The sequence below is a fragment of the Monodon monoceros genome, unplaced genomic scaffold (genome assembly GCF_005190385.1).
Source record: "Monodon monoceros isolate NGI ecotype Baffin Bay Population unplaced genomic scaffold, NGI_Narwhal_1 Super_Scaffold_9, whole genome shotgun sequence".
Taxonomy (NCBI): Eukaryota; Metazoa; Chordata; class Mammalia; order Artiodactyla; family Monodontidae; genus Monodon; species Monodon monoceros.
The window spans coordinates 20,179,940-20,200,816 of NW_021703786.1; the positions used below are offsets into that span (position 1 = coordinate 20,179,940).

Here is a 20,877-nt window from a genome sequence, read left to right on the forward strand (position 1 = left end):
CCTGAGAAACCGCATGTAGACTTCCTGTGTGTCGTGTGTGTCCCCCCCGACCACCCCCTCTTCTCCTCCTCTGGACCTTTTCATCCATTCCCCCCATGGCTGGTGCCTCCGAGCCCCTTCCCAGGGAACCTGGGCCCTGAGCGGCACCCTGAGAGGACACAGGATCTGCCCCTGGGATCGTCCGTGAGGCCTTTTCCCAGTCCTCCTAGACCCCCACCTTACGTCTCTCCCCAGCCCCAGACCAGCTGACTCCAGCTCCTGACAGCGGGCCTTTGGGCCTTCGCTCCCATCTTAGGTTTGGGCTGGAAGAACACAGCCCTGTGGGTGGTGTCCACCCAGGGGTCTCCAGAATTACGAGCTGTGTTTCTTCTTTGCCCCCAGCTCCCATAATCAGTTCCTGTCAGCTTTTTTGCCTTAAAGACTCTCGCTCTTTGAAGGCCATCTTCCCAGCCTTCGGGCTCTTCTCCTAGCAGTAAACCCTTCCTCTGCTGCACCAAGCCAGAGACAAGAAGCAGGATTGGGGGCTCAGCCGGGGCGCCCGTGTTCACCTGACAGGAGCCCCAGCCCAGGCCCTGCGGGGACCGGACAACTCTCAGTTGCCCTTCATATGCCAACACTGGACCTGGCCTCACCGTGCCCCCAACCGTGGGGCTGCAGTTTGGCCGCCTGCCTCTCCTGACAGCCTGAGTGTTGTGTACCAAGGCCGCCCAGCCCATTCCTTCACGGTTCCTGGACAGGGGGGCATCTGGGCCCCTTCAGAGTCTGACTGTTTTCTTTCAGACACACTAATTCCTCAGAACCAAATGCCCCTCTTGGTGTAAACCGAGAGCAGGGTGAGGCTGTCACTTCCTGCATCAGGCAGGAAGGTGGAGACAGCCCAGCCCTGGGTTCTATGGGAGCAGCTTCCAGCCCCAGCCCAGCCCAGCCCCTGCCCCAGCCCATCCTCCGGGAACTGCCGTCAAGCTCAGCCCTTGTTCAGGGTTGGTGCTGTTGCTTGAGGGAACCCCAGATGCCAGGGCTCCACATTTAATCCCAGAAAGTCACCTTTCTGATAGGTCTCCTCTGGATTCTGCCTTCTGGTGTCTGGGCACCTCTCCCAGCATCTCTAGGGGGGCCTGGGGCGGCCCGCTGCTTTCCAGGCCTTTGTCTAGAAGGCTGGTTGGCTGGTGGAAGGAGAGTTCCAGGTCTCTGGGATTCGTCTACTGAGCAGACAGGGGCCTCGAACCCAGCTGAGCCTGGAAAGGGGGACTCTGTCTGGAGTCCCTCAGAGGCCTGTCCCCACCCCCTTGAGGGCCATAACAATCCTGCTCTGGCAGAAGCCCACCTACCTGCCCCGCTCCCCGTCCAAGGCCCCTGGTGTACGTGCTGTGGGGGTGGCTTTGTGAACTGCTGTCCTCACAGTCTTGTGATGCTGGCAGCAGCTTTGAGCCAAGAGGAAGGGTCAGGGCTATTTTGAGCTGCGGCAGCTCCTCCAGCACCCCTGGCTGTCTTAGACAGGGAGCCCAGATGCAGCAAGAGGCCCAAGGGACGCTCCCTCTGCCCTGTCCCTCCTCATAGGCCTGTGGGTGTGGCCTCAGAGGTGCTCAGGGGGTGGCAATGGTAAAATAAACTTGCTTCTTTATTTTGTTCTGCTGTCCTCTCCAGGGCTCTTCTAAGACAAGTTAAAAATCTCCTCCTAGGTTTACCCAGGGCTGAGCCTCCCTCTCCCTGCTTGCTTTAACAAGGGAGTGGCGCTCAGGTTCCAGAGCTGGAGGGAGGAGCCCAGAAAGCCTGGAGGGGGAAGGAGGGCCTTACGGGGTGGCTATCGCCTGGGGAGGGGGCAAGGGGGTGGCTGGGCTCCTTGTGGGAAGGAGGCTGGGACGGGGCAGAGAGTGGCTGAGGGCTTACATGTCCTGCTCCCCAAGTCTCCTGGCAGCAACGGGCCTGGCTCTTCAGAAGCCACGACGACCAGGTGGGCTGAGCACCCGAGGAGCTGGGGGCATCTCACAGCCCAGGGAAAAGATCAACTGCCTGTTCTTCAGGAGGGGCTGAGGCGGCCCTCAGCACCCAGTTGAGAACAGAGCCTGGCGGGCAGGCTAAGTGGGAGGCTGGAGGGCTGGCCCTCCGTCACCCCTCCACTCCAGAGGAGGAGAGGGCCTCCGCTGAGGGATGCAGACTGGCACCTGCAGAACCCAGGGTGGCTCAGCTGTGCCGTCAGGAGCGCTGGATGCAGATGTGGACAAAGAGGGTGGCTGGTGACAGTGAGGCCCCGTCCTTGGAAAGCAGGTGGATGTGGCGGTATCCTGCCGGGAGGGTAGCCCGGTGTCAGCTTCTCTGCCCACCGCCCCGCGGGGCCAGGCTCTCGGAGGGAGTGGGCAGCCCGGGTGAACAGGGTCTTGGAGGCCCGGCCCCCCTTCTCTTTCCACCCCCGTCAACCCCACCAACCTTGCTTCAGGCTGCTGAGAGGCAGTGTAAACTGGCCCACAAAGTCATTGGGGGACGTGGCGTCATAATCTTCCACCACGAACCGGACCAGCACCAGCTCCGGAGCCCGCAGCTGGAACTGCAGGGTCTGCCCCCAGCGGGGGTTGAAGCCTAGGGCGCAGGCCTGTCCGTCAAGAGCCCGCCCTGCACCTGCCCCGCTCCCCGCTATCTGCCCCCGGCTCGCCCCAGTGGGGCCCCCACCATTGTTGAGCACGCAGGTGGTCTCCTTGCAAGCACAGTCTGCGGGCACCCCGTGGATCTCAATGCGCACCAGCGGGTCCACGATGGAGTTTGGCTTCTCGGCATTCAGCTTGGGCAGCTGCTGCGCGGTCAGCACCTGCGCGGGAGCGAGGGGAGCTGCAGCCTGGCCCGAGGGGCTCACACCGGCCCTCCCGCTCAGGACCTGGAGGCGGACCGCCCTCCTGCGAGCTGTCCCCAGGCCTCTGCTATCCTCAGGCTGGCACCCCGCAGACAGGGACCCCAGCCAGGGTGTGGTCCAGGCTGCTGACCTGGATGGTGAAAGTCGTTCTGGGGGGTCCAGGACACTCAGGGTCAAAGGTTGTGTCACGCTGCCGCAGACAGGCAGGTTTCAGGACATAGCCGCACTGCCCATTGATAAGGAAGCGCCCGGCATTGAGGTCCATCTCATAACCTGGCGTCTGGAAGTTCAGGGCCACTGTGGACACAGCGGGGGCAGGGCAGGGGCTCTCAGTGGCCCTCTCTTCACTGCTCAGTTTCAGGAGTCTCACTGCCCTCCCCGCCGGACACACCTCATGGGGCGAGGACTCAGCTCTCTCTAGAGAGGGCCCAGGGTCCCACTGCCTGGGTAGCGATATCCCACCCCTACCATGGCTAGGGGGTTTCACGGCAGCCTCCACAGCTGGAGCCGGAGGGTGGGGCTGGGCCTGGGGCCGGGCCAGAGGCAGGATCCAAGGAAGCCCCATGTTTCCCTCCCTGCCCCCACGGGGACCAGGCTCCTCTCCTTTGGCTCTGCTCAGCCTCCCTCCAGAACACACGCTCGTCAGCGTTGACTTAGTGGGGACTGCCGGGCTGTGTGTGTGTGTGTGTATGAGGGGCATGTGGGAGCGGAGGTTTTTAATTTCCACCTGCATGAAAAGTTTTGAGATTGTGCACTGGCTCGTTTACACAAACGAGCCTGCTTTGTGTTTGCCCACCTTCCTTGTTGATCAGTCTTTTAATAACCGGCATCTATAGGACTCATTTCTCCACCTTCTGGAAAGCTGTGCGGCCTCATCACCGCTGGGGCCGCCGTGGCCCCCTGCCCACCCCCTCTCCCTGGCACTCCCACTCACCCAGCTGACAGCCCGAGTTCCACATCTCCTGGGGGTTGTAGTTGGCGGAGTTCATCCGCAGCCCCAGTGGGTAGACACGGGTCAGTTGGCAGGCATTGTGCCTGATGAAGCTGTTCCCTGAGGGAGAGTTGGGGCAGGACTGTGACAGCCCCTGGGCTGTGGCTCACCGGGTGCCAGGGCCTGTCCCCTCCCCTCCCCCACCTCCAGAGACAAGCTGGGAACAGAGGCTGAACTCCCATCCCCAGCTCCCCCGCCCCCGCTCCTTGTTCTCTCTGATGAGGGGACGGGGGTCCTCACAAGGAGGCTGCTGAAGTCCAGAGAGGGGCAGGGACACCCCCCCTCCCGCCGCCTGACACTGCCTCCCACCCCAAGTCCCCACGTTCCCAACTTGGTGGGTGGAGCACTTGGCCCCAGGCTGGCATCCCCTGTCTTTCATGGCTCATCCCACAAGCACTCCTCTAGCCACGCCTCTGGTTCCAGGAACCCTTCCTGTACCTCAAGCCTCCAGGCCTTGGGACAACCTGCTCCTCCTGTCTGAAGTCCCCTCCCCCTCTTCACCTGGCTGCTTCCGCCTCATCCTTCAGTCAGGTGTCTTCTCAGCCATCACTTGCTCGGGAACCCTTCTCTGATCTCACCCCCTCCTGCTGGGCTTCCCCAGCCTCCGTCATGCCTGTCCTGCCCGACTGATCACCCGGCACCGTAATTATCCATCTGTGTCTGGCCCCACCACTAGGCTGTGAGCTGGTGAAGGCAGAGAGCAGCCTCCCCCTTCCCTGTGCCCTTTTCCCTCTACGTACGCCTGGCCGGGTGCCGGGCATGTGCTGGGCACTCATTCCCTGAGCCCCTCTTTTCACTGCCTCCGAAGCCCTTTCGCACTCCTTTCCAGATCAACTTCAGCATCTACCACCCACCAGGAGCCTGCAGGTCCCCCAGAGGCCCGACGTCCCGGCTCCTACCTGCCTCTCGGATGAGCTTCTTGGCCTTGCGCTCGCTGAGGGAGCTGACCTGGCAGGGCTGGGGTGGGGCTGGGGCAGGGCGCAGGGTCCGCAGGCGGCTGGCCCAGCAGTACACGGCCAGGGCCGACAGCTCCGGGGAGATCTGCTTGGCCTGGGAGACGAGCCTCAGCGGGGGTCTGCCCACTCCAGACCCCTGGTCCTCCCACCTTCCTTCCCTCTGCCACCTGCCCCCAAGCTCCACAGTGGCATCAAGCCCCTGCCCAGCCCGGGCTGGCCCAGCCAGGCCCACTCACCCGCCGCCTCTGCTCTGGGGCCCCCGCCTCCTCTTCTTCGTCCTCGTCTTCGTTGTCCTCCTCCCGGTCTGATAGAATTCGACCGTCCTCATTCCGAGCGGCTGGTAGCCTCTTCCCCTTCACCAGGACCCGGCCTTTCAGCTGCTGTAGAGACCAACACGGAAAAATTAAGCCCTTTTGCCCCTATGTCGGCCGGTCAGTCTATCACTCAGCCACCACTGTGTGAGGGGCTGGCCCAGGGTGGCGAGCAGCGAAGGAGACACAGATGAGTGATGTTTCTAATAGGAAGAAACCTACGAGGGAAACAGCCCCATCCACAGGGGCCTGGCTAATGGGGGCCCTCTAAGCGTCAGTATACTACGGAGCAGCCGGTAAGATGAGTGAGGCGGCTCGGGGGTGAAAGAGAAGGTGCGCTCTTCAAAAAAGACCTCATGTGAAAGAAGCGCACGTGGAGTATGTGTTCACATGATCTTCTTCGTGCACCATTTGAAAGAGAAGATAGCGATGTACATAGCTATATATACGCGTGGGAAAGTCCTGGAAGGGTACACAAGACACTGTTGAAGATGCTTCTTCAGAAATAGGACAGGGGGGAGCCTGAGTGGAGGAAAATCCATGTTCCATTGTGTATGCTTTTCTGCGGCTCCATTTTTTCTTTTACCATATGTATGTTATTTTCATACCGACAAAAAAAATCACACACAAAGGTGAATCTACATTCCTTGCATAATTTGGGATTGCGAGGAGGAGGAGAGTTTTCTCAAAGAGCCCAAAAAGGATGAGTGTCCTGAAGGGGCAGATGAAATGCTCTGGGGGGTGGGAGGAAAGGAGGAAGGACCATTTCTGGCCAGAGAGCTGAGGAAGTTGTTAAGGCCACAGGAAGAGGCCCTTTACGCTGAGCTAGAGCTCTAAGCTGGTGGCGCTTGGCGAGCACAGATGGCTAGGAAGGGAGCTTCAGATGGAGGAGACAGTGTCAACCAAGGCCTTTGAGATGGGAATGGCCGAGCCTGCAGGGACTCCGTGGGCAGGAGGCAGAGCGGGGAGGTCAGGGCCAGGTCGTAGAGGGCCTTCGATGCCAGGTGACAGGGTGGGGTGTGTCTAGTCAAAATGGAAGGCAGACAAGTGACTAGACCACAGGGTGGCAGATGTCAGATGAACGGAGAAGCGGAGGAAGGTTAAGACAGAGAGAGGGGAGGGGGCCTGAACAAGGGAGGTGGATGTGGACCTCGGAGCCAGACCCTCCCCCCACCCAGGCTGGGGGTCCGGGAGCATCACCTCTGGGGACGGCAGCTCTTCAGGGTTCTGGGAGTCCAGCAGCTGCGTCACCAGCATGTCCCCTAGGATGGTGTGGAGGTGACGGGCCATGGCAGCCTGCTGCTCCAGCCCACAGTGGTTCTCGAGGGACAGGATGACGGGGTACGGAGACAGCTGTGGGAGGGAGGGGCAGCAGCTCAGTCACTCACCCCTCCCCCACCAGGACCCCTGCTATGCCCAGCCCCCCACCCCTTTCAGGCCAGGCAGGCAAAGGCAGGGCTCTGGAGAACCCACTCTGGGGGGAGACTGAGTGCGTGGATGTGGGACACACTGGGGTCAGTGTGTACGTGGAGGGGCAGAGGTCAGATCTGGGGCCTCGGGGAAGGGGTGGAGTGTCTGGGGAGCTGAGGGTGGCTGCAGGAATGTTTTTCTTTTATAAATGCTCTTTATCTGTTAATGACACTGACCATGTCGTTTAGGTTGCACACTTTTGGTCCCAGCCCATCATTTGCTGATGGTAAGGTTTGTATGGCTCGACAGAAGTTGCAATTTTATGTAGGTGCAACATTGAGCCTCTCTTTCACGATTTTCTCTTTGCCAGTCATAATTAAAAGGTCCTTCCCTACCCACAAGGTTTTCTTCTGGAAATTTTATGATTTTAATACATTTACTAAATATAAGGGTGGGAGAAGGGAGCCTCTCACCCAGCTTTATTCTACCCCGTTGGGCAGTTGTCCCAGCAGCACTTGGTGAAAGTGAGTCCCTGGGCAGGGGTTTCTTTTGTTTCGGGGTTTTTTTTGTTTTGGGGTTTTTTTGGCCGCGCCGCACGTGGCATGCAGGATCTTAGTTCCCTGACCAGGGATCGAACCCGTGCCCCCTGCAGTGGAAGCACAGATTCTTAACCACTGGACCACCAGGGAAGTCCCAGGGGTTTCTTCTGGAAGAACCGAGACCAGCTGATGTCATGGGGAAGGCTCTGGGGCTGGGCGTGGGGGTCCCAGGGCTCACCGTGAAGGCGTGGTCACGCACTGTCTGGATCACATCTCGGAAGAGGATTTTGGAGGTGAGGGTGTGGCCATGGTAGATGACCGGCTCCCCTCCGGGCCCCTCCCAGCAGTCAAGCTCCACACAGCGGCATCCCTGGGCAAAGGCTCTGCGGACAGATGGATGGATGGGCCAGGTGTCATGTGGGTGGCACAGAGCAGGGCAATGGACAGGCCCCCAGGTAGGCCCCAGGAAGCCCATGGCGGGAGTTGAGCCCCATGTCCATCCCCAAACTGGCTCCCAGACACGTTCACTCCCACCATCGCCCCCACTATGGTACCTAACATAGGCCTCGGTGCTGCTGGGCCCACCGATCTGAGAGTCGGTCAGGTAGGTATTATGGGAGGAGGAGATGAAGTAGTGGGCCAGGGGCTGGTTCATGTCCTGGAACACACACGTGTGGGCCGGGTTCAGGGCAGCCCCCTCAGGCGACAACAGGTACATCATGAAGCCATCCAGAGTCATCAGCTCGTGCTGCTTGGCTGAAGGAATGGGCAGAAGAGAGCATCACGGGGGACCCATTTGCTTGGCCCTAAAATGCCTCAAAGCTCACTCAACTTAGTAATAGTGAGCACCTGTCTACTGACTGGACTCCACGTAAGTTATGCCTTTTTTTTTTTTTTTTGGCCACATCTTGCAGCTTGCAGGATCTGTTTCCCGACCAAGGATTGAACCCGGGCCACGGCAGTGAAAGGCTGGAATCCTAACCAGTAGGCCACCAGGGGACTCCCAAGTTATGCCATTTAATTTCAACCCAACCCTGTGAGGACGGTACATTACTATGTCATTTTACAGATGTGGCAGCTGAGTCTCAGAGAAGCAAGGTAACCTGCCCAAGATGGTGCCCACAGCCTGTAATAGCAGAGCCCACTTAGCTGGGAACCCGGACCTGTCAGATGCCGAGCCCTGGGCCGTGTTGGCCCCAGCCCCATCTGTCAGACCCCTCACCTGTCTCGTTGAGCTCATAGGTGTGGATGAGCTGCTGGGCGTGGGCCAGTGTGGCGCCATCCTCACCCTGGTCCTCCAGGAACTCCAGCAGCTCGGGGGTGCTCAACACCCGGTCCTCGCCCGAGTACCGATGGAAGATCTCCTCCAGCTCGGGGCGTTTCAGCAGCCGTCGCAGAAACTCCTCGATCTCAGGCCCCTCCAGCCACTCATTGTTGGAGCGGTCACATTCCTGGAGAGCAGGAGGGAGAGATTCAGAGGAGGAGGACACCCTGGGAGAGCTGGCCTGCGCTGACACACCCGTCATCCACCACGTCTGGGAAGGAGGCACTGTCCGCAGTTTCACAGGTGGAGAAACTGAAAGCTAGCCAGGCTCCGGGTCTCACTCAGACTCACACAGCTGCTAAATCACAGGGCTAGGATTCTAAGAAAGGACTCTTGGGTTCATTGCCTGTTCCTCTGCCCCATGACCTACTCCAAGAATCAAGATGTGGGAGGAAAAACTGTGAGCCCTGGGCAGAGCTGAGCCCCGCTGCCAGAATCCCCCCCCCGCGTGTATACGCTACCGTTCTCAGCCTCACACGTTCACACCCAGGGGCAATGAGCAACACACAACAGAATTCACGCGGCGCTATCGGCCCAGGTGCACCGGTGCCGTGGCCCCTCCTGTCTTTTGGGGTCGCAGCCAACATCCACACAGGTGTCTCCACGTGATCCAGCTGGGCCACGGATGCACAGCCCTCCTCCGTGGGCCCGTCGGCGCTCCCACACGTGGGGTGCACACGGTCACGCGTGGAGGTGCCACGCATGCCACAGTGGAGAGGGGTGCGCTCCTGTGTGTACCCATGAGCCTGAGGTCCTCCCTTCCTGGGCTCTGCCTGAGGGTGAGGAAAGGAGCTCTGGGCCAGCACCCCCATCCTGGCCCAGTGGCTTCACTGGGCTGAAAGTGTACCTAGGCCCACATGTGGCCTTTCTGCAGAGAGAGGCCACTCTCCACAAAAGCTGGCGGGTGGGAAGGGGGAGGGAACTGATGACTCAGATGGCTGGGGGAAGGCAGAGAGCAGAGGTCAGAATGGTGGCAGATGCCCACCTTGAAGAGGCTGTAGGCGTACATGTCGTTCATGTCCACGTTGACCATGCGGAGCAGGTTCTTGATCTCCTTGAAGCTCATCTTACTGTCCTGGTTGGAGTCCGCTCGATGCAGATAGAAGTGGATCCAGGTGTGGGTGCTCAAGAAATACTAGAGACAGGCTGGGCCCAGCCCCCTGCTGACAGGTAACTGACAGGTATGGCATACCCCCACCCCGGCCCTGGGGGCTCCCAGGTTTGGGGGCTGTGGTTTCCCCTCAGCCTGTGGACCCCCTGAGTGCCCCAGCCGCACGTCCTCCACGGGGACGGGCTCCCCAGAGACAGGATGCCCCGTCACCACCCTCGGTTCTTAAGACAAGGGACTCTATCTCAAACCGCGGGTCCCTAAGGGCGGAGCCACGCCTCCCCTGGGCCTGAGGGTCCTCCCGGCACACGGCCGGCCCCCCTCCCCGCGCGGTCCGCTGCCCTCCCCGGGAGGATATTGGTCGAGGCGCTCGCGCTGGCTCATGGCATCGAGGCGCGCGCGCAGCTTGGCCAGACCGCGCACCCAGCGCTGCGCCTCCTCGGCCGTGGGCGCCGCCAGGTCCAAGTTCTTGCGACGCCCCTTGAAGGCGATGGTTAGGCAGCGCGCCGGCTCGAAGGCGCCCCCGAAGCGCCGCAGGCCCTCGGACTGGTGGCCCTCGCGGACGGCCTCGATGTGCTGCACGAAGACTGCGGAGAGGGACGGGACGCGCGCGGCCGGGTCAGGGCGGCGGGGCCGGGCCTCCACTGTCCCCAGCCTGCCCGCGCCCGCCCGGGCCCCAGCTCACAGATGTGCTGCGAAGGCGCGCGCGGGATGCGCCGCTGGAACCACACGCTCAGGCCGTCCTCCTGCAGCCGGTACAGCCGCTCCTTTTGCCATGTCCGCGAGCGGATCTTGCAGAGCCGGGAGCCCCGCAGCATGGCGCGCACGTCCTCGTCCTCCGTCAGGCCTGCGGGGGCGGGAGGCGATGGGCATCCTGCCCTGCCCTGCTTGCAGGTTCCCTCCACCCTCCTCCCAGCAGGGAGGTGCGGCCTCCCTCCCCAAGCCTCTGTAAACTCTCCCAGGCGGCTCTTCCTCTCCCTGTAACCGGCCCCAATACTGGCTTTGGCTGTAGGCTCTTTGGCCCCAAGGCCTGTGCTTGGTGTGTCCCACCCAGGCCCCCCTGGGAGGGGTGCCAGTAACAGGCCTGCCCTCCCCCGTGTCAAGCAGCCTCGTCTGGAGGCCCTCAGAGCAGAGCTCAAGGCAGCGCCTGGGACTCAGGCCTCGCTAAAGGTCACTCTTTCTGCCACTCCCCTCCATCACGGCCTCCAGCCTTCAAGCCTGGAATCTGCCATCAACAGCCTTTTCCCTTGACACGAAAACCTGACCATCAAGAGGGTAGTCTCACTATCTAACCTAAATCTTTCTTGCTGCAACCCAAGCTCCTCACCTCTGCTTTCCCGAAGACAAGGGAGGACAGCAGAGGTCACTCTGGCTCCAGGGTCTCAGACCAAGCATGCCAGGCCCAGTCCTGCCTTGGCCAGCCTGGGGCTGATCTCCAGATGCCCTGGTGGGGCCCAGCTGAAAGCATGATCTCCTGTGACACTTGGTATCCCCCTTGCCCAGCCACTGTCACAACCCCGTGTAACCCCTGAGCCCACATGTGCTCTCCGGTCACAGCGTCCATCCTTCTTAATAAGACAAAATGCTTACAAAGTACCTACTACATGCCAGACCCCACTCACGTATTAACACACGAGAAAACAAGTGCAGAGATGCTTCAGCAACTTGCCAGAATTCCATGGCTGGGGAGTGGCAGAAGCAGGCTTCAGACCCTGGAGGTCAGGCTCCAGCACCTTCGCCCTTGGCCACTACACTGACCCCTCTGCTCCTTCTATCCTCCTCCCTCCCCAACTCCCTGCAACCACCCTGGGCTTGAGGACCTAGGAAAGAGCAGGGTCCGAGGAGTCAAATACCAGCTCTGTCACTTCCCAGTTACACGGCCCTGGTGGCACTACCCTGTGACTGCTCTAAGCCTCACGTTCGCCATTCACAAAATGGAGACCACAACAGTAGCTGCAACAAAACCCAAAATTCAGTCAAGATGCTGCCCGTCCTGGTAGGGCCACACCCTGCTCAGATCTTCCTCAGCAGGGGTCAAAACCAAAGGTTTCTGAGCCAGGGGACAACAGAACATGTGGAAACCAGACCAACTGTAGGGTCCACACCCTTTGGAAGGATGGAGGCAGGCAGGAGTGGATGAAGGCCCAGAGTTCCCAGAGAACTGAATCTGGATTTATATGTGACGCCTCCAGATTTTTCAATGTTGGCAATTAAATCAAATTGAAACAAAAAACCCCAAAACACCACTGTTTGGGCCAAAAGAAACAAGACAGTGGGCCTCTCTTCCTCCCTTTATTTTAACAAGCTCCCAATACTGGGTTTGGCTTTAGGCTTTGTGGCCCCAAGGACCCTGCTTGCCCAGCTGCAAACCCTGACCTGAGGAATCAAGTCTAAATTCCTGGGGCTTCCTCTCACTCTCTCTAGGAGCCTTTGTAGGATCATTCTCCCATCTCTTCCTCACACTGGGGTCCTTCAAGGACCACCTCCTCCAGGAAGTCTTTCCTGATTTGTCCTCAAATAGGAGTTCTCCTTCCCTGACTACCAGCAACACTTTTTACTTTAATTAAATCACCCCACCTAAACTGTAATTTCAGTGGACCTTAATAAGCCCAAGCACTGGGATATCCTCACCTCAGTGCTTGTCCCAGAGCCAGGCTTGCAGCCAGTGTTTTCTGAAAGGGGAGGCAGATGGACAGACAGCTGGGGACTAAGTGTATTCTAGCCCCAGCCCTGAGCCATCTGTCCAGATGTCAGGGCAGCAGTCTTGTGGGTCAGGGTTTCTCAACTCCGGCTGTGCATCAGAATCACCTGGTGGAGGTTGCAAAACCCATGACCCAGAGATTCTCATCCAGCAGGTACAGGTTGGGGGTTGGACATCTGTATGTTTAAAAAGCTACCTTATGACTTTGAGAGTGACTATAATGGAGAATCATGGACTCAGGGGCAGGAGGAGAAACCTGCCATCCTTAAGAGGCTATGGTCCCCCTTGGGGCCAATTTGTGACCCTAATGGCTCCAAGGCGTCTCTCAGGGTTTAGACTGTGGCCTTCTGGAAGGGTCAATGCCCACTCAGTGCCACCTAGCCAGGAAGGGGAGGTGGAACCCTCCTTCTTCCAGGTAAAGAGCTGGAACTTGGCATGTGCCAGGCCAAGAGACTCACCAGACCCTCAGGCCCCTATCCCCACAGGTTCCCCACATCCAGGCAACCTCTGCATTCTCTCATCCTGAGGAACAACAGAGTGGGGGGCAGGGCATTCAGGGGCACCTGAAGCGCCACCAGGGCTGAGCCCGCCCCTCCACCACCCCCTCAGCTATGGGAAAGGGGACTCCTCATCCCCATGACAACCAGGCACTGCAGCTGCAGCCACCTCCCCTGACTGGGCCAGCCCTGTGATGCCAAGGCCAGAGGTTGGGGGGGGTGGAGGAGGGGGGCTGGTGCATGACTAAGGCTGGAAATGGAGGTGAGTCACTGAAGGCCTCTTTTGTCCAGAACCTGCTGCAAACAGGACATGGAGAAAGGCAGCCTGAGCTCCCGACCAGCACCCCACTGGGACAGGTTCCCACGCTGAGGAGGCCCCTACTCCTGGCTCTCACCCCCAGCTCCCCAGGAGCCTGCTGGGGGAAGGGGTGACATTCCATTCTGCCCACCCAACCAGCACAGGCCCCCCGGATCACACTGCCCCTTGGACCACACTGTCCTCCAACCACACTGCCAGAGGAAATGCCACACAGAACGAGGGTGAAGTGCCAGGCTGGGCCAGGTGCTGAGTCCCTGGGCGGGCGCCTCTATTTCTCCATTGCTTGAGCTTCTGAACCCCAGGGTAGTGAGGGGGCTGAGCTGTCAGATGGGAGGGGCAGGACCAAGGGAGGTAAGGGCGTGAGGTCAGGAGGCAGGCCCAGGCCCTGGGCAGTGATACTGAGAGGGGCCTGGCCCTCTGCCTAGCCACCCAGTAAACATTTATCGGTCCCACCAGATCCAAACCCACAGATGTTTCCTCGACCTCATTCCTACCTGCTTGGAGCAGGAGTGCAAGCTGCCTGCCTCCCGTGGTTTCCGTGGATTCTCTATCTATCCATCTCTGCCTTGAACCTGGAGCTGGGCTGGGCCAGCACCATGGCCACCTCAACCGAGCAGGTGGGGGAACAATCACGAAATAACAGTAGTAAAAATGAGGACAAACAGTACCAAAAGGTGGAAACAACCCAAGCGTCCATCAACAAATGAATGAATAAGCAAAATGTGGTCTATGCATACAGTGGGTTATTATTCAGCCATAAAGAGGAGTGAAATCTGATCTCTGTTACAACACGGATGAACCGTGAAAACATTATGCGGGCTTCCCTGGTGGCGCAGTGGTTGAGAGTCCGCCTGCCGATGCAGGGGACACGGGTTCGTGCCCGGGTCCGGGAGGATCCCACATGCCGCGGAGCGGCTGGGCCCGTGAGCCATGGCCGCTGAGCCTGCGCGTCCGGAGCCTGTGCTCCGCAACGGGAGAGGCCACAACAGTGAGAAGCCCGCGTACCGCACAACAACAACAACAACAAAAAAAGATGGACAAATGATGTACGATTCCATTTACATGAGATACTAGAACAGTCAAATTCACAGAAACAGATTTTATATCACTTATACCTCAATTTAAAAAAATTCAGAGACAGAAAGTAAATTAGAGGTTACCGGGGGCTGGGGAAAGGGAAGAATGGTGACTTATGTCCTAATGGTTGCAGAGTTTCTGTTTAGGGTGACGGAAAGTTTTAGAAATAGCGCAATATTGTGAATGTAATTAATGCCACTGAATTACCCACTTCAGAATGGTGTACGTGGCCAATTTTATGTTATATATATTTTACCACAATTTTTAAAAATTAAGGGACTTTGCTGGCGGCCCAGTGGTTAAGACTCCGCGCTTTCAATGCAGGGGGCACAGGTTCGATCCCTGGTGGAGGAACTAAGATCCTGCATGCCACACAGCACAGCCAAAGAATAATAATAATAATAATGTAATATGCCAGAAACCGCTGTACACTTTACATGGCCGAATGGTATGGGATGTGAATTAATTCTCAATAAAGCTGTTGAAGAGGCACGGAGCAGCTAACGAACTTGTCCAGGGTCACGGGGCAGCTGGGGTGCGTTCAGAGTTGGGGGGCCTCACCCAAAGGGCTCTGTGTGACTGAAGGAGCACACAGGGCTCTCTGTCTGGGGCCCACCCACAGGGGGCTCACAGTAAATGATAACAAAGAAGGAAACCGAGGCAGTGTCGGGGGTGGGGGGTGGGCAAGCACCCGGGTATTCTGCTCCATTCCTGCTCCTCAGTCCCATGGCTTCCAGCTGGGCCCCTCCCCGCCCTGTGTCATCAGCTGGGGCCCAGACACCTTCCCTGAGCCACTTATCTCAGCCCCCAGAGAGGGGCCGGGAGGTGGTGAGGGACGGGCAGCCCCACAGTTTCCCAGTAACCACCTGCAGCCTGGGCGGTTTGGGCTGTGTGTGGTCTGGGGCCAAGGCTGCGGGCAGGAATCTGCCTCACTGGCAGAGCTGCAAGGGGCTGTGGGGAGGCCAAGTTTATCCCTGGCCCTTCAATCCCACCTTTCTCACAGATGGGCCACTGATGATCAGAGAGGACTAGCTGTGTATGCTAAAAACAGTGTGGGTGGCCCAAGGCAGGGGTGGATGCAGGGGCCGTGCAGGGGGTGGGCAGAGGCCAGAGTGGGCTGGTGGCAGGGGTGGGAGTGCTGTGTGGTCACGGGGCGTGTATGCAGAGAGCAGGGTGTGTAAGGAGTGAAGGTGTGTGTAGGGTGGTGTGTGCCTATCGTGTGTGTGTGTGTGTGTGTGTGTGTGTGTGTATGGGGTTGGTGGGTGGGAGGTGGTCAGCTTGGCATGGAAACTAAGGTGTGTGTGTGTGTGTGTGTGTGCCAGTGCACACTCAGGAAGGGCCCACGGGACTCCAGTAGGAATGTGAGACATGCAGGGAACAGCGACAGCCGACAGCTTCATGCCAACGGGGGGAGGGGAGGAAGAGCAGCTTTTCCCCGGTGACTGAGGCCATGAGGCTCTGGGAGGGGACAGGCAATGGCGAGGGGTCTCAAACTCCTTCCCACCGGAATCCTCAAGCCAGCAGGTAGCCTCAGCACCTCGGGTACCAAACGTGTCCCCCTCGCCCTGACTGGCTGCCACACCCAAGGCTAGAGCCTAGCGGAGCTCAGTGCCAGAATCCATAACATTCCCTGAAGCATCAACAAAGTCAAGAAAGGCAGGCGGTGCTTCCCCTGCTCTGGGTGGACGTAGTGCGATAAAGGTGGCAGCACTCTTCTCCACAGGGCCAGACCAGGCGTGAAGCCTGTTTGGGGGCTGAGATCGTGGAGCGGGGCTCCTCAGAGCTGAGGAAGGAGGAGAGGTGAGGGGGCGAGGATGCAGGGCAGAGCCAGCCCCCCAGCCCTGCCTGGCACACGCCGGCGTGACCAGGAGGGCTGCCCACCCCTCCCACCACCCAGGCCAGGCACCTACCCAGACCGGGGGCTGCTCTGAAGACCGCCCCACCTGCCAACCTCGCCCCTGGCAGCCCCACTCACCCTGCAGGAGATGCCCTGGGCAGGCCATCGGGAGTGCCCACTTCCCCTGCGGCACTTGGCGGTGTGTGCCGACGGGGGAGGGAAGGCAACAGATTCTGCCCACTTAGTGCTCTGATCACAGGGAGGATTAGGGGCAGGGTGGAGCATCGGGGGCACAGGGACAGTTCCAGGCTCTGGGGAGATAGGGCTGCCAGACAAAATTCAGGATGCCCAGTTAAATGTGAATTTCAGATGAACAAAAAATAATAATATTTTAGTATCAAATATTTACATAATTTGGGACATACTGATATATATTTTTTGGTAGCCCTATGAGGACATCCCTGGCAGCTGGCAGAACCACTATGGGAGAGGGGTGTAGCAGGCCCCTCCCCACCAGGCTTAAATCACTCATTCATTCATTGTGTTAGGGGCTTGCACACTGGGCCAGACTTCCTGGGTTCAAATCCTCTCTTAGCTACTTCCCAGCTTGGAATCCGGGGCAAGTTACTGAACCTCTCTGAACCTCAGTTTCCTCACTTGTAAAATGAGGCTAATGGTCCCACCTACCTCATAAGGTTGTGACATTAAACGAGCTAATACGAGAAAAGCGCTCGCACAGTGTTATAAAGGTGTTAATTAGTATTCATTAATTCCAGCAATAAAGAGCCCTCATTGAGGGCTTCCCTGGTGGCGCAGTGGTTAAGAATCTGCCTGCCAATGCAGGGGACATGGGTTCGAGCCCTGGTCTGGGAAGATCCCACATGACGCGGAGCAACTAGGCCCGTGAGCCACAACTACTGAGCCTGCGCGTCTGGAGCCTGTGATCCCAACAAGAGAGGCCGCGATGGTGAGAGGCCCGTGCACCGAGATGAAGAGTGGCCCCCGCTCGCCACAACTGGAGAAAGCCCTCGCACAGAAATGAAGACCCAACACAGCCAAAAATAAATAAATAAATTAATTAATTAAAAAGAAAAAAAAAGAAAAGAAACGCGGTTTCTTATTAAAAAGAGCCCTCATTGAAAACGATGGCTTTGGTGGCAGACAGACGCTGCCTCTTAACCGCGCGACCTTGGGCCGGTGACTTCACCCCCTTCACCTCAAGTTTCTCATCTGTGAGGACAGTGACAGCACCTTCCCCTGGGGTGGCCGAGGATTAAGTAGGATCTGGGCTACTGAGAGCTCAGCCCTGCCCCGGTGCTCACTGGGCTCCTCTTCTAGCTCTTCAACTGTTCCCTGGCTTCCCTGGTGCAGGCCAGGCCAGCAGCCCAGCCTGGGGGCGGGGGATGGGAGCGGAGTGGACCCTAGGCTCCACAAATGACTCCCACTCAATGCGGGGGCTGCTGTCCGTCCCCCCTCATCTCGGTTTCCCCCAGTATGGCCCCCCTTTCTTTTCCTTGGGCCCCTCTTCACCTTTGACTCTGAGCCACTCCCTGCTCTAGTCTCTTGACCTGATCGGAAAGAAAATCTGTCCTCTGTTAGACTAAGGGGTGTGGCGAAGGCGGTGACAGGACACAGCCCTGAGGGTCATTTCAGGAGAGGCAGCAGCTGCAGGGCTCATCGCGGAAGCTACCTGGCTGGTAGACCTAGGACTGGGCCTTTATGGCCAGGGCAGTTGGGCCCCAGGACACCTGGGTTTCACCTCCACCTCCACCTGGACTCAGTGAGGCCTGGGGAAGGGACACTCCCCACAGACTTGACATTCCTCTCTCTGAAGGCAGTCACTCAACAGGACGGTGCAGCAGTCGGGGGAGGGAGGGTGGCCCAGATGGCATTCTGACACCCACATAGTTCCCAAGAGTGTCACTGTCACGGGGTGCCCGGAGCTCCCGTTCAACGTTACTCAGCCAAAGGGTAATGAGTCTTGGGCTCAGCTGTAATTATTTGTCTACAAGTGGCTCCTGGCACTAGACTGTTCATTCCCCCAGGGCAAGGTGCTGTGTCCTCCATCTCCGCAGCCCCAGCCCTGACACTGCGCTCTGGCATGAGGATGCGGACGGGGCTTAGCAAAAATGTATGGAATGAGGAGGCAGGCAGGTGTGCAGCAGCATCACCTCAGCCCTCCCATGGTACCCATAACCCCCGCAGGCAGCTGACTCCTGGGGCTGCTTCTCTGGCCCAACACCAGCCCTGACTATCTCAGCAGCACCTCAACTCCCCATGGCCATCAACCTCTCCCCAAACCACCACTGCCCCTTAGACCACAGGATGATGACGCTGCCACCCACTAGAGACACCTTCCAGATCCCACCAACTGCAAAGTCCAGCCCAGTGCATCTCCCTGTAGTTCTGGAATCCATCTCGGCTGTACCGGCCCACTTCTGAGCTCCCCGTCCCCCCCGCACACACACAGCTTGCCCAGCTGACTCCTCAACCTCCCTCCTGTGGGTCTCCTTGTTTCACCCCTGCCTTCGTCCAACCCACCCCTACTCTACACAATTCCTGCCTCTCTCCTCCGGCCTGAGACCTTTCCCGGGCTCCTGTCACCCTCCAGAGAAAGTCCATAATCTTATAAGCAGGGGCCTTGAGGACCCAGCCTCCACCTGCCTCTCCCCTTTTGCCTCACTCTAGTCTCCCTCCAGCTCCAGGGTGCAGCCAGGGCTCGCCAGCATCTTGGTCCTTCCTTCATAGCCTTATTTCTTTGCTTCATTGTCTGACATCCTTGCTGGTACTTCAGCTCTCTGAGGGCCAGGACTGTGTCTGCCTTGTTCGTTGCTGAATCCCCAGGGCAGAGCATAATATAGGCACTCAATAAATGTCTGTGGAATGCATGTGTGATTGATGAAAGGTAGGGCAGAGACCACGTCTTCTGTCTCCATAAGGAGAGTGCCAGGCACGGTGCTCAGAACACAGCACTCAATAAATTCAGGTCAAATGAATGAGAGGAGGCAGAAGTAAGAACAGGGGGTGGGGCTTCCCTGGTGGTGCGGTGGTTGAGCATCCGCCTGCTGATGCTGGGGGCACGGGTTCGAGCCCTGGTCTGGGAAAATCCCACATGCCGTGGATCCGTGCACTACAACTACTGAGCCTGCGCTCTAGAGCCCACGAGCCACAACTACTGAAGCCTCCGCGCCTAGAGCCCATGCTCCGCAACAAGAGGAGCCACTGCAATGAGAAGCCCGTGCACCTCAACAAAGAGAAGCTCCCCTCGCCGCAGCTAGAGAAAGCCTGTGCACAGCAACGAAGACCCAATACAGCCAAAAATAAATAAATTAAATAAATTAAAAAATTTAAAAATCTTAAAAAAAAGAACAAGGGGTGGAGGACAGTGGTAAAGAGAAGGTAAGACCGGCTATCGGGACCTCTGATTTTTGCTCCAAGATTCACACAGGTCTTCGGGCAGCCCTGCCCTCTGTTCCCTCAGCCCCACTTCATTAACTATTCCACCGACCACAGTTCTACTACACCACTTCAGTTTTACAGTATTTTACATTGTATAAAATACTCTCACATATAAACCCCCTCGTTCAAGCCCTCAAACCCCCAGTCAGTCCCACTTTGCCCTGGTTCTGAGAGGGGGCCAGGGGCAGTGTGGGGTACATACCAACTTTTGCCCTCTATTAGCTGTGTGGTCATAGACAAATTCCTGACTTTCTCTGAGTCAGTTTCCTCATCTGTGAAATGGGGATTATACCACCCGCCTCTCAGGAAGGTGAAGAAGATTGAAGGGCACCACATCTGTAACCACCCAGTGCTGGCCAGTGTCTGGGAGATGCTTGATAAACCATAGTTACTTTCCTTTCCCCCACTGACTTCCCTCAAATCTGAGAAGGCAACTCTGGCTTTCTGACCCGAAGGTAAGGCGCCTCCTGGTGGAAAACAAAAGCCATCCTGGGAGCCTCGCTCGGACCCCAGGACCTCGGGTGACCCCAGGTGCGACCTCCCCTACCCCGCTGGAACGGTGCTGGCCTTCCATCCCTCGCCGGACTCCCCACAGCCCCATTGGGAAGCCCACCAACGGCTCGCCGGAACACCCCAACCCTCCCAGGCTGCGCCCCCGGGGCCCGTCCGCGCCCACCCCGAGCCGCCCCAGCCGCTCACTGACCCATCTTCTTCAGCGCCCGCAACCCGGGCCTCTTGTTGCCGCCGTCCTGGGGTGCGGGCGGGGACGGGAGCGCGACGGGCGCTGCGACCTGGGCCGGCACCGGGGGCTCCTCGCGCCGCCGGTGGCGGCTCCTCCAGCGGCCGCACAGCATGGTCACGGGGCCGGGGCCGGGGCCGGGCCCGGGGTCTGTGCGCGGTGTCGAGCGAAGAAACTTGGCGGCGCCGTGAGGGAGTCGGGAGGAGGAGGTGTCGGGAGGAGGGAAAGAGGGAGGGACGAGGGTTAGGGAAGGAGGGACCCGGAGGGAGAGGGCGGGGCCAAGGATGGCGTGGGGAGGTGCGAGGGGGCGGCGACCCCAGGCGGGGAACCGTGCCCTAGAGGAAGTGTGGGGAGGGGGCCTGACCCGCGACCCCGAGTCTCCACGTTAGGCCCCTGCTCCTGAGTCCGCCTCCCCATTCTCCGAGCGGTCCTGGGATCCCGGCCCTATCGGAGTCCTGAGCCCCCACGGTGCTGGGGGGAGGCATCGGAGGGAGCGACGGCTGCCCTCTGGCACAGACACCCTTTCCTTTCCCCGGACCCTGACTCAGTGTGGACTCAGGACCCCTCTCCACCCTCCTCCTCCCCGTCCCGCCTGAGGGCTCAGAAGGAAGCCAGACAGGGGATAGGGTCCGCGAGCCGGATAGTCCTGGGCCTAGGGTCCGCGGGCCCGGAAAGCCCCGGGAGCTTAGCCGGGCGGCAGGGCAGCCCGAACCGGAGGAGTGGGGGGTGGGGGGGAGTGGGAACTGACTGAAGGTGGGGAGGGAGGA

At 58.9% G+C, this 20,877-nt stretch overlaps 1 protein-coding gene across 1 annotated transcript; it reads right to left on the minus strand.

Annotated features, from left to right (window-relative positions):
• Positions 1-1,128: 1,128 nt before the first annotated feature.
• On the minus strand, positions 1,129-20,823 carry PLCD3 (phospholipase C delta 3). Its single transcript, XM_029211601.1, has 16 exons — positions 20,075-20,823; positions 10,167-10,328; positions 9,840-10,068; positions 9,359-9,497; positions 8,272-8,500; positions 7,604-7,805; positions 7,288-7,432; positions 6,301-6,453; positions 5,026-5,169; positions 4,733-4,883; positions 3,777-3,893; positions 2,973-3,139; positions 2,665-2,800; positions 2,425-2,574; positions 1,329-2,282; positions 1,129-1,235 (listed from the first exon to the last, which is right to left on the minus strand). The coding sequence occupies exons 1-15, from the start codon at positions 20,223-20,225 to the stop codon at positions 2,194-2,196; spliced, it is 2,364 nt and encodes a 787-aa protein (XP_029067434.1). The 5' UTR covers positions 20,226-20,823; the 3' UTR covers positions 1,129-1,235; positions 1,329-2,193.
• Between the last annotated feature and the right edge of the window lie 54 nt (positions 20,824-20,877).